This window comes from Microtus pennsylvanicus, chromosome 6, assembly GCF_037038515.1.
Source record: "Microtus pennsylvanicus isolate mMicPen1 chromosome 6, mMicPen1.hap1, whole genome shotgun sequence".
NCBI classification, from domain to species: Eukaryota; Metazoa; Chordata; class Mammalia; order Rodentia; family Cricetidae; genus Microtus; species Microtus pennsylvanicus.
In genome coordinates this window covers 123466866-123480578 of record NC_134584.1, presented here as the reverse complement: position 1 = coordinate 123480578, position 13713 = coordinate 123466866, and the positions used below count along the sequence as shown (strand labels likewise).

The following is a 13713-nucleotide window of genomic DNA, read 5'->3' as shown; positions in this document are numbered from 1 at the left end:
CTGACTCGGACAAGATCCTTAGGATGGTAGGAATTACAATATCTGTTGAAACTGCAACTGCCTACCTACCACACAGACTGTGCAGGAAGGATGGTAGGGACGGTGGAATAAAGACAAAGAGGAAGAATATTTAGAAGATGCTCAAGAGAATGAGAATCAAGAGGTAATAAAGCTGCTGTTGGGCAGTGGCGTCTCAAAACAGAAGTGGGAGAGCTTAGCTGGGCACTCTGGTGTAAGCCTGTAATCCCAGCATTTGAGAGGCTGAGGCACTGGCTACACAACAAATCAAAAACAGTCTTAGCTACATGAGATCCTGTCTCAAATAAAGTGTGTGAGCTCAGGAGGAACAAGGCGGCTGGAAACAAATCAGAGCAATCCCTGTGACCTGCTATTGAAAGCACAACTGAAAACATGAAGCAGCAGGGCATGAAGAGAGAAGAGGCCTGTGAGGAACTGGGCCAGGTGATGGCAGAGGACAGGAGATCACCCACTGTGGCCCACAGTGTAGCCTGTAGCTGAGGGAAGGAAATTACTGTCTTCTTTGGTGTCCCCCTCCCCCACATGGAGCCTTCTCAGCCCGCTTCCCTCACACTTAATGCCCCACATATCCAAAGCAGGAAGACAAGTAATGCCAATCAGTTCTTCTCGACCAACAACCTCCACTCCTATGGTCCTCCACTGCATGCAGACAGATCTCCTCCTCCAAGACTTACTTTTCTGTCCCTCATTATCAGTGGCCCTGCTAGAAAGTAGACACTGCACCAGGACTGTGTTCTCATACCTGGCTTATAAAGGGATATCGTGCACCTCTTGAGTGGGTTGGGGTTCGAGCTAAAGCAGGTCTACAGGGTTCCAAGCCAGCATCAGCCCCTCTGCCTAGGTCTCTGTGGTGCTCCCTCTGGCAGCTGAGCCCCTCCACATGTGCCAACGGAAGATGCTTTCCCTCTGAATCAGCAAAGCAGATCTGGAAATGGCTTGCTGGGAAAGATTTAAGATCACAGAAAAGCGACTGAGGCACTAATAACCACTTCGGGACAGGAACCTGTCGGGGCCCACACTTTTGGCAAAGCATGGTTGAGGAGACTCCAAGGGCAGGTTCCTTGGCCAGAGTTCCTTGAGTAGCACCGCAGCACCACCATCAGGACACCTGAAGAACTGCTGTGCCTATTGTCATCTGATGAAGCAGCAGAGGACAAATCAGGCACTGCTCTAAAGGGGGAGGGGGGGAAGGCCAGAGACCTCAATGTCAGCTCCACCTATAGCAGGAGGCCTTGAAAGACCCATTATTCCCTGCGCCACATCTCCAGGCAACCAAGCCTCCTTTGAAGGTTCCTGCAGCAACTTCCTAAGGAAAACAAAATTTGTCAGTACACAGCGAGAAGCAAAAGTTTACTCAGGGAACCCTGATTGCTCTTCGAGCAGATGAGGGAGGGGGACTTGATCAGGGGAGGGGAAGGGAAATGGGAGGCGGTGGCGGGGAGGAGGCAGAAATCCTTAATAAATAAATTTAAATTAAAAAAAAAGTTTACCAGCCCACTGGAATCCAGTTCTAGTTAACCAGCTCTGAAGGCCTAAACAGAGGGAGGAGAGACAAGCCAGTCATGCAAAGATGTTTCAAGTCCTGTCAGAGAAGGAAATAAAATCAGACTTGGGGCATAAAGCACCGGTTTTTCATAGGTATTCAAAATATCTAGTTCATATCGTCTGTTCCATGCAGAGCATGAAAAACAGGGTGTGACATTGTGGGGCCCACTGGTACCCAGCACTAGGGAGACTGCAGGGACTAATGGTGAATTCAAGACCAGTGTATACTTCACAAGGGAGTTCAAGATGAGCCTAGGCTGCAGTAAGACCTGTAACAAAAAACAACAACAAAGAGAGAAAGAAATTTTCTTATGAGTTCTCCTTAAAATCATTTTAAAAAGTCTACATTTTGACTGAATGGAAAGAGGGAAGAGAGTTTACAAAATGAATTCTACAGTCAGTGAATGAGAAAAAATAGTCTAAGAAAAAAATATTATGTAAGAAAATAATTATGTAAACAAAATTTACATCATAAACTTAAATAGGCAATGTAAAATGTATACTCTGAACAATGAAAGCAATTGAAAAGAAAATGACATAGCTCTCTTATCAAAAAATAAATAAAAATGTGGGACTAGAGAAATGGCTCAGCAGCTAAAAGTACTTGATACTCTTCCAAAAGATCTGGGTTCAGCTCCTAGCACTGACACAGCTGCTTACAACCAACCAGCTGTCACCCCAATTCCAGGGGGATCCAATGCCCTCTTCAGACCTCTATGGGCAGCAGGCATGTACAAGGTAAACACACACATATACAGGCAAAACACTATTCATAGAGTAAAAACAAGTAAAGTAAATCTTTAAAACAAAACCTCTAAACAGTGTTGCAGCTCCACCACCTAGCATGCAGAGCTCTAGGTGCAAACCCCAAGACCATATGGGTGCATGCGTTATAATCTCAGCACTCAGGAGGTGAAGGCAGATCATCCTCAGCAATACAGCAAGTTCAAGATCAACCTGAGCTATGTGAGTCTTTATCTCAAAATAATGAAGATGGTGGTGAAGATTGACTTGAGACAGATAAAATGATCCAACCTTCTCCAAGTATTTGACTAAGAGTGGAACACATAACCATCACTAGAGCACCACTATTGTTAAATGAAGGTCTTTAGTATAAGTACCTCTTCAATGTTTACTTTTCCTTTAAATAAGATGTCGGGACCAGGGTGTTTTGATTCCTTAATTGGCAGCTGCTAGACCCTTCCCTGGGACCCAGCTGGCATGAGCAGCGTATTATCAGCACAACCCTGTTTGTGGTAGTCTACCCACTTCATACTCTATGAATACCTTGAGGAAACTACATTCAATCACATCTGCTTGTTGCACACAACTCCAGCTCCACAAAGAACTACGACTGTTACACCAAACACCCTACAGTAACTTTCTCAGTGAGGCTCAGTGATTCGGCAGTTATTTTCACCAAGACCGGCAGGGAGCACCTCCCCGGTGGCCAGAGAAGGCCTGTGACCGGTATAAACATACTTACCACATCTCTTTTCTGGATATACAAGCACTGCAGGCAATTCAGTTGACTTTAGGACCCTTTCCTGTGTTGCACTCTACTGTTATAATCACGACTGCGTCCAACAGAAGGTTTCTTGTAAGCAGTCTTTTGCTGTTGTTTTCTTTGAGACAAGATTTCATGCAGTATGCATGTTGGCCTCAAAATCTCTGAGAATGACAAATTGATCCTGATCCTCTGCCTCTACCTCCCAAGTACTGAGATTACAGGCATGCACCATCATACTTAGCTCAAGCAATCTTTCCTTGCTTGCTTTTTTGGTAGTATCAGTGAGAACAGGCTGAGCTAGCTGGTAACCTAAGAGATGGAAGCAGAGGCAGAGAAGTAGCGGTGGCAAAGACGGTCATTAATGACAGCAACAACAGCAGTGAAAGGGCAGCTAAAGAGTTCTGGAAAGTGACCAGAATCAGTGCAGAGCTGAAAAGGAACAACTGCAGGCCCTACACATGGACTGACAATTCCAAAAAGCTGCCAAGGCTTAAATGCCTAGAGTCTTAAGGCTGAAGAACCATAGAACTGACCATTGATAAAGGTCAAGCATTTCAGACACCCTGGGTCTGAGAGCTATAACATTGGTCACTGTGAGAGCTCAGGTCTCAGTATTCAAGGCTCATTTAAGAGCTGTAACACCAACAAGTGTTATATGCCACCACTGCCTGTTGTTCATGGCTATCAGAAGCAAAGGATTGTTAATAGTTGCCAAGTGCTTAAAGCTTACAGCAGTTAAGCCTTCTACTTAAGGATCAAGATCCAGAATTCTAAGACTTGTAAGGCCTACTGTCTCCAGCTCTCTAGCCTTAAGCCATTGACTTCTGGGTCTGCCAGTCCAGTTCCTATGCTTCGGGCACTCAAGGGCTGGTGCCTGTCAGCACCAGAAGAACTTCTTGCCTACCCACAATTCCTATCTACGTAGAACAAATCAAGTGGCGATAGATTTACTTGGGGAAAAAAATCAATGTGTATGCTTTCTAGAGAGGGTAAGTGGGCAATATTTATAGAAGTTTACTAAAACTAATATGACTTTCTGGTCAGGCTAACCGGTGATATGTAAAAAAGAAAGAAAACAACCAACTACAGTGGCACACAACTATTATCCAAATACTTACGTGGCTAAAGCGGGAAGATCAAGTTCAAGGTCGGCCTGGGCTATAGAATAAATTCCTGTCTCAAAATACAAGACATAGTATTCAAAACTAAACAAACAGCTTATGTGAATTTGTCTTAGGAAATAATCAAGCCATGGACAATATTTATAAAGGAAAGTGTAGAAGAATCCTATGTCTGACAATGGGGGACTTAGTAAAATGAAGCAACTATGCTAATTAAAAAATACCAAATATGTTTATTGACTCTAATATGACAACTGTTACAAAAGAAAACATTAAAACACATTTTGATCAATTTACTATATATTTATATATCTACACATACACAACAAAGAGACTAGACAAGGTATTTCTTAAGTGGTAATAAAGGCTGTTTGGGTAACTGAGATCATTAAAATACACTGTTTAGATATAGATAGTAAGAACAGTTAACATTATTTCTCGAACTGAGCAGGAAGTTTTATAATGAACTTCTCAAACTGAAGCAGGAACAAGCAAGAGCCCTGGCTCCTGTGCTAGAACACCTACCTACCAGATAGGTACATACCATCCTATCCAGGCCCTGGCTGCTCCCCCAGCACCACCAGAATTCTCAGAGGGAAGGCACAAGAGTGGCAGCTGGAAAGTGTCTCTGTGCTACTTGGTTTAAAGGGCAGAATTATTCAAACAGGCTTTAACTACAGTCCCATGTATCAGAAGCAAAACACCAGTCCTACAGTTTCCAGCCAGGAGAGACAAAAAGGAAAAGGACATTAGGTACAGTCATAATGATCAGCAATTTTTTTCCATTAAATTCATCCAATCCCAAAACCTATTTTCAGGTTTCTTATGCCACTCTTATTTATAAAAAGATATACTGAGGCATGAAGGTGTAGCTGAGTGGCAGAAGTGTGAAATTAATATGTGTAAGGCCCCAGGTTCAATCCTTATCATCCTAGGAAGAGAAATATTAAAGAATACTCAGATTAAAATTTTAAAAAGCTATAAAAATAAATAATCTCAAAAGTGGTGCATGCCTTTAGCACCAACATACAGAAGGAAGTGGCAGGTGGATTTCTGTGTTCAAGGCCAGCCTGGTCTATATGGTAAGTTCCAAACCAGTCAGGGATACACAGTGAGACACGGTGGGACTCGTGGCGTGGCAGGAAGAGTTCCCATGGTTGCTAATAATGTGCATGAGAATTTCAGAAGCCTTACATCCTCTATGACTCTGAACCATGAAGCCTCTGCAAGATGTACCAGGAAGTGTGCTTCTGTGGTGTGGCCTAGGCTGTATATCTTTTCTCTCCTTCATGCTTGGCCTTGTGGTACTTGAGGTAGTCGCTGTGCAGCTCCTTAAAGACATCTCGTGCTCCTGGCTGTAGCGAGGCCCGCAGAAACTGAATATCACGCTCTATGCAGAGATCCAAGATGAGATAAATTCCCTCCTGTAGCAGGTTCTTCACAGTTGGGTACAAGGTTACCTGGGAAGGAAGGAGGAAGGCTCTAAGCACAAACCAGGGACAAATCAGGCAACATGCTGAAAACATCAGAGCTCAGTAAGCAGAATGAAATTGGTGCAGCCACAGACAGATCCCTGGGCTTCAGACTTACTAAGACAAAGGCAGTTTCTACAGCTAGGATCAATGGTCAGTGAATGAAAACATATTCCAGCAGCTTCTAAACTCACTGAGTGGGATGAGCATTAACCACTACTCATCCCAAGCTAGCAATATGATATGGAGAGACTGTTGTAAACCTAAGCTGGAAGTAAAAGAGCAAAGAACTGGAAACATCTTCCTATGTTTTCACTGGGATTCCTCACTACACAGAGCAGACAAAACAAGCAGGCCTGTAGGCTGCAGCATCTCCTGACCAACAGGGTCTTCCCAGGAAATCTGTCTGTCTCTCACAGGTCCTCCCACAACATCTAGTCTACAGAAACACAAGGAATGAATGCAGAGATCTCTCTGGTTGTCTTTACTCTTGGGCATTTAATTAAAGCAAAACATGCTGCCTGGAAGAATTTATGGTTTTCAGTAGCAGTCTCTAATGTATATGGAGTGTTTCCTTATTACTAAATTTAAAAATAAATGAAAGATAAGACCTAGACTTCTGCCAATGGATTCCAGGATGTAATGGCCTTAATAACTCACAAGCCCTTTTGGTTTTCAAGATTAAAACAAAACAAAACAAAAAGAAAAAATGGACAAGTTTAAATTAAAGATGAATAATAAAGCCAGGAGACCAGAGATTTCATAAAATAAATCTTAGAACAATATGACTTCAAGGTTCCAATTATCACTTTCCTTTTTGTACCTCAGCAAAATGAAATTACTATGTCTCTTTTCATTCTCCAGTTAAAAAGTACAAGCTTTTCTCTCATCAAAAGCTTTTATGTTAATGACTCACATGCTACGGTATATCAAGCTTCGATAAAACTGTTAAATGCGCATAAGGAAATCAAATGACAAGTCCTCATGTCATTCCAGAACCAGTATAAGTATCTTCTCAAGCACTTACTTAGCACTGCTGCTCCCTCCCACCCCCTAGCCCAGATAAAGTTGCTAGAATGACAAGAAGGTGTGGGGTGGAAAGTTACTCAACAGTTACAGTTACTTGAAATAGGGAAGGAAGCAATCTAGAAAGGCTTTTCAACCAAACCTCCCTGGAGAAATGCTGACTTTTCTAGCTAGACATTCCTCTACAGTGCCCACCAAGAGATCCAACTACCATGCATGCAAGAGACCCAGTACCAATCCAGTCCACCAGACTCGCTATATCCCAGAAAGCATGTAAACATGTTTATACAAATACAAGCAAATGGATTTATTCACTTGACTCTGACACACTGGCATTCATTAATCAAAGTCAAGTTCCAATGTCATTTATAGTCCTAAACTGGCCTGACCACGGGGCACCAGTAGCTTATGGAAGTGTGAAAACAGTACATGGACATATGTGAACAAGTAACTCTTAATGATAAATTCATCATTTAAAACAACAATCCCAAAAGCCAGATAAATTTAAACAAAAATCAGCAGTAACAAAATTCCCAGTGTGTCTACCCTGTAGTCTGCTCTGCGTGTCTAGGAGCAAATGAATGTGATGACTGCCCCAGGCCCCTCTTCTCCAGGTCTGCTGGTTTGGATCCATAAGAGTTCTTGGCCCTGGGTGAGATTTCACTTGCTTATTGGATAACAAGAAAAGGAAACAGGTCCAAGGTCCAAGTCTGTACTGGAACCAGAGACCTGGGAGTCTTGGGAGTCCTGAGCAACTTCAGTGACATGTTTACATGTCCCTCAGTTCTACCCATAACTCTATAAGGCTGACCACACACTCTCTCTCTCTCTCTCTCTCTCTCTCTCTCTCTCTCTCACACACACACACACACACACACACACACACACAGAAAAGTCAATTGCTGTGAGCCTATCATTGCTATTTTTGGTAAAAAGCTATGCTCTAAGACTGTGAATGGAAACCCCTGATGGGCATGTTCAGTCTACGTTTTTACCTTCTGTGCTTCTGTCACATACTGGGCCACCATGAATGGGGAGAACGCAGTGAATTCCTCAGCTCGAGTAGCAATGTGGCTATACATCCTTTCCACCAGGCGTGCACACTCAAGGACCACTGGCAAGTCATCCATGCTTCCTACAGATGGAAAATGATTAGCTTTGAAATGGCAAGAGCATTTCCTCTAGCCCTACAATCTTACTATAAGTAGAACTGACTGCAACTCTCTACTCTTTCCAGACTCTACTGGCTTATTCTGTAGATAAAAATATGGTAAAAGATATGTCCAAACAAGACAACAGTAAAAAACATGATATTCAAGTCCATGTGTTTTTCGGAGGGGGGGTGTCCTCTGAGTTAATTTCATTGTCAACCTAGTATTAAGTGGGCAAGAAAGATCACCCTGAAATGGACAGCACCATTCCATGGACTGGAGTCTTGGGCTGAAAATGGGGGAAAGGAGTAGGAAAGCCAATTGAGCACCAGCATTCATCTCTACTTCCTGACTACAGAGCAATGTGACCAACCACCCCATACTTCTGTCCCCATGATGGGCTGTATCTCCTCAAACTGTGAGCCAAAATAAACCCTTCTTTCTTAAGCTGCCTATGTCAGTATTTTATCACAGCCAGGAGAAAATTAACTAATACAATATCTAACTAGAAAAATCAATTCACTTAAGGATGAAATCTATGATTGTTATCATTTTAAAGGAGATAGATTGCTATAAGACAGGATCAAATGAAGACTATCTTCAAAACAAACAGTTTATTGAGAGGATTTAAAAGAGTTCCAAATTATGCCTTTGCCTCTATCAGTTCTAGAAATTGTCTGTGTAAGGTTTTCCGTTCACAGGCAAATGGAGATAACATATAAGGCCATCAGCCGACAATCCCCACCTCCCCCTATCTTCCCAGAGTCACTTCTCATTCCAGTCCTCCCTTGCTGGTCAGTGTAGGACCATCTAGTTCCTGAGCTCCCCAAGTCCGCCCTGACTTGAAAGGGAGCACTGGCCATGCTATAGCACCTCCCAAGCTTTGCTGAGCACAGTAATTGCTATAACTTTATTTATAAATCTGGAAAATGCAAACAAACCCACGAACAAAAGGTAGACTGGTGGCAGCTCAAGATCAGACCTAATACAAAGACACAGAACTCAAACGCAAAAAGAATCTATATTTTGGCTGTGGCGTGGTTTCAGTTTGTTCTTAATTATCAATTAAACAGATGAAGCGCATCATGCAAACATTAAACCTCAATAAAACTGATTTTTAATATGTACAGTAATTTTTGAGAATAAACACACAGACATCTTATCTTTAATAAATGTAGTTCTCTAGATCAATTTAATTTCTATGAAATTCAGTTAATATTTGGGAAGTATTTCACAAGGCCCACACTGTAGCTATGTGCTTCATGACCTAACAATCTCCATTTAGACAGTACGAGTGACTGATTATTGCAGTCACTGAGTTCATGCATAATCATAAGAGTGCATCAGAACCAATAAGGAGAATAGAACTGATAAACCCTGTGGACCAAGCCATAAGTACAGAGAATAATCTTGGGATTAGAGAGAACTGAGTTAGGTCAACAACATGAAGCACATGCTTCCATGCATGCTCAGAACGTGTGACAAGGGACAAGCTTGACATAGCGTACAGCCACACTTTACTTCCCCAGTCCATAGCAAGATCTTGCTTTGCCTGTCTGCCTCCCTGGGCACATCAGGGAAGACATCACCATCAGAATAGCATCTTGGGATATTATATAACCTTAACTGGAACCACAGACAGTCATATACCAGCAAAGGCTATCAAAGAGAAGGAACCTGTTACCAGCCCTACACATCAGTAGATTTTTAATATTAATTAGATGAACACATGCACTGTGCTATGCAAGATAAATTCGTTATGCCACCAGCTAGCTGTTCACAGCTGGGCAGAGTAAAGGGAGAACTGCAACATCTGTCAATAGTGTGCAACCTCTCCTCTCTTCTCCTCCACCCCCTTCCTTCCAAAAAAGAAGTTTCAATCAGAGATGCCAGATGCATTCACATTTGGGATACAGTAAAATGTGATGATCTGAAAGTTAAAAAATGATCTTGAGTCAGGAGGACAGGTGTTGGTTTGAAACCAATGTGGTCTACATACTGAGTTCTGGGCCAGCCAGAGCTACATAGTGAGATCCTGTCTCAAACAAAAACTATCTTGAGTGGTACCCTGGCTGGGTAGTGTTTAGTTTTGTTCTTGTTTTTGTCGGTTTGACCTTAGCTAAAGTGAGTTGGGAAAAAGAACAACTGAAAAAATGCCTCCATAATATTTCCTGTAGGCAAATTATTAATAGTATTTTCTTTATTAATGATTCATGTGGGAAGGTCCATGTGACAGGGGACAGTGCCACCCTTGAGCAGCTGGTACTGAGTTGCATAAAAAAGCAGGTTAAGCAAACCATGGAGAACAAGCCAGCAAGGAGCATTCCTCATGGCCTCTGCTTCAGTGCCTGCCACTAAGTTCCTGCCTTGACTTCTATCAGTGACAGAGTATAGCCTGGAAGTGGTAAGCTGAAATTAAACCCTTTCCCTCCACCAAGTTGCTTTTGGTCATGGTGTTTTATCACAGCAATAAAAATCCTAACTAAGACAAGAGGCTGGAGAGAACTCAGTAGTTAAGGTCCAGAGGACCTAAGTTCCATTCCTAGCACCCATATCAGGTGGCCTAAAACTACCTAACTTTAGTTCTAGGGTGGCAGACACCCTCTTCTGGTCTCCACCAGTATTAGCATTGCACACATACACACTCACATGTGCACACACCCATAAATAAAAATAAATATTTCTCAATAAATTCTTTCTTGAATATTCACTTGATAATCTGAACATATTTTATGTGAACTCAATTTGGTGGCTTTATTTTCAGAAATACTTACAGTCAGAAACACTACATGATAAATACACTTGAATCTATATACCTGAAGCCATTACTTTGAATTACCTTTGTCTTTCTGCCGTCCTTCATGCATAACTGAAAACAACAGTATATTAAACGAGCTCAAGAAGGATGAAATGGCCTTCAGCATCACCTGTAGTAACAGAGGAACACAGAAATAGGTCAGTGATCTTGTCTGCTTACCTGGCAGGACATACAGAGAGATGTATACCCTGCTGGGCAGCACAGAGACTTCTCTTATCTTTTGCTGAAATCTGGCTCACATCTGGTTCCTTAGTTCTTGTTTTAACGTTTTAGGAAGTAGGGGGTTCTACATTACACACGTTTCAAAATTTGTGGGGCACCTTGATTTAAAATTGGCTGAGTCTGTGCTTTTTCTACACTGGTTCTAATATACTCTAAAAACACACAGAATTGGTATTTAAGAAGAAAAAAAAGATTATATAAATTCACTTAAAATGAGGATCAAACCTCATTTTAGTCAAAGCTAGGACTTTCCCTTGAACACTGAGACTAAGCAACTCTTTTAAGAAGTTTGCTCCTGAAACTGGAGAGATAACTAAGTGGTTAGGTTCTCTTGCTGAGAACCTACGTTTGGTTCCCAGTACCCACAGAGGAACTCACAACCATCTGTGTCTAACTCCAGATCAGACACCCTCTTCTGACATCATGAGCTCTGCATGCATATGCTGCACATACATACGTGCGGATAAAACTCTTATACATAATCTTTATAAAGGTTAGCTCACTCCTAACCTTCTTAGATGTAATCATCCTCCAAGTGCTTCTCCCTTCCCCACTCACTTTCTTATATTTTTAAATTCATTTTTTTTCCTTTGTGACAAAGATTCACTGTGTATCACAAATTCATATGTAGACCAAACTGGCTTCAAACTCATAGAACTCTTCCTGCCTTTGCCAAGTGGTGAGATCACAGGCATTTACTACTACACCAGACGATTTTATTTCATTTTAAAAAAAGGAAGAAAAAAAGAAAAAGAAAAATGAGGCTAAAATGACAAAATATGCTTTTTAAATCTCTGTATCTATCTGTGTGCATGCATAGTCATGTATGGAGTGTGGCTGCATGCGTGCCACAGCACACATGTAGAGATCAGAGGACAACCTTAGTTGTTAGTGCTTGCCTTCTACCTTATTTTTGAGACACAGTCTTTTGTTGTTCACTGCTGTGTTCTCCAGGCCAGCTGACCCTCAACCTTGCAGGAATTTGCCTATCTCCACCTCCCAACTTGCCATAAAAGCACTGGGATTACAGACACAGGGTACCATATCCCATTTACATGGATTCTGGGGATCCAAATTGGGCTCCTCATACTTAATCTCCCCAGCCCCCAACATGCTTTCTTTATACCTCACATCAGGAACACAACCACAATGTCCAGCCAAACAGCAATGAGTTCATGTAAATTTAGCTAGAATTAAGCAAAATTAAACATGCAGATCCTAGTCATACTGACCACATTTCAAGTGGCCAACATGTCTCAGGCTACTGAGTACCATACTGACAATGAAGGCACCACTGAGTATTTATTTACTAGTCCATACTGTTCTAACGTGTTCAACTAAAAAGAAGAGTGAAACACCAGAACAATTCTCTCTGGTATAATTAACTCAACAAAATCCAGACATCATCACAGCAAACCTTTCATACTGGCTTTTTGCAACAGGTTGAAGAAGAGGCTGTTTTGGGGAAAGCATCCCAGAGCTTCATCAATACTCTAAGTTCTCTCTGAACCCTTGTTATACTGATAAACAGTTATCAAATCCAGACCAAACTTTCTAGCTTCACAATGACACCTTGGTAACTTCACAAATCTGTCCTGTGTGTACCTCATTTTTCTCATTTGCAAAATGAAGGTAACAGGTCATCATGAGGAAATAATTGTAACGTGAAGTTTTCTCATCATAGTGTCTTCCTGGGTGTTTAGTCAATGCTGGGCACCTGTTATATCGTCCAGATACATCTGAGAGAATTTTAGCTGAATGTTCACATGTATGTGGATCTAACACCATGCACTGACAGTGTCAGTGAATGTCAGCTGCTTTAACCACTCACGTCGTCCTGTTAATATCATGCTGTTGATGTTCTCTATACGCAGGTCTAAACTCACTAAATACTCATGTGTCAGCAGCTTTCCAGGAGTCAGTTTTCTAATCTTACTTTCAACAAGATCTGTACTCTCAGACTGTGATGGATTTGTGCTGCATTATATTATACAGTCTCATAACAACCTTAATAATTAGTCAAGAAAAAAATCTTATCAAAGGTAGTGGCAAAGGAAGCAGAGCCAAAGACGACAGCTGTAAGTCTCTGGAACAGACCATTTCTCTTAAAAATGGCATTGCTGGGGAGATTACATAATTTACTGGGTATATATTTTTTTTCTTTTGGTTTTTCGAGACAGGGTTTCTCTGTAGCTTTGGAGCCTGTCCTGGAACTCCCTTTGTAGACCAGGCTGGACTCGAACTCACAGAGATCCGCCCGCCTCTGCCTCCCAAGTGCTGGGATTAAAAGCGTGCGCCACCACCGCCCGGCCTGGGTAAAGATTTTTGTCATGCATGTCTGGTGGCCTGAGTTCAATCCCTGAATGTGCTGACTAATTTTATGTTACTTGACAAAAGCTACTAGAGTCATCAGAGAGGAAGAAGCCTCAATTGAGAAAATGCCTCCATAAGATCCTGCTGCAAAGGCATTTTCTTAATTAGTGATTAATGGGGGAGGGCCTAGACCACTGTGGGTGGTATCATCCCTGGGTTGGTGGTCCTGGGTTCTGTAAGAATGCAGGCTGAGCAAGCCATGAGGAGCAAGTCAGGAAGGAAGCAGCACCTTCCATGGTATCTGCATCAGCTCCTGCCTCCAGGTTCCTGCCCTGGATTTCTTCAGTGACAGAACTGTAAGTCAAATAAATCCTTTTCTCCTCAACTCCCTTTTGGGTCATGGTGTTTCATCACAGCAATAGGAATCATAATTTGGACACTGGACTTTATATAAAAGGGACAGAGAAAACCATCTCTACAAATTTGTCCTTTGACC

General features: G+C 42.0%; 1 protein-coding gene across 5 annotated transcripts in view; it reads right to left on the bottom strand.

Annotated features, from left to right (window-relative positions):
• Positions 1-4428: 4428 nt before the first annotated feature.
• Positions 4429-13713, bottom strand: part of Urb2 (URB2 ribosome biogenesis homolog) — a 28976-nt gene continuing 19691 nt past the window's right edge. For all 5 annotated transcript variants that reach the window (XM_075977639.1, XM_075977638.1, XM_075977640.1 and 2 more), the window contains 3 exons: positions 10704-10791; positions 7709-7848; positions 4429-5675 (listed from right to left, as the gene is read on the bottom strand). In XM_075977639.1, the coding sequence (XP_075833754.1) occupies positions 5478-5675; positions 7709-7848; positions 10704-10791 (426 nt within the window). In that variant the 3' untranslated portion in view covers positions 4429-5477. The remainder of the gene's footprint in view (positions 5676-7708; positions 7849-10703; positions 10792-13713) is intronic.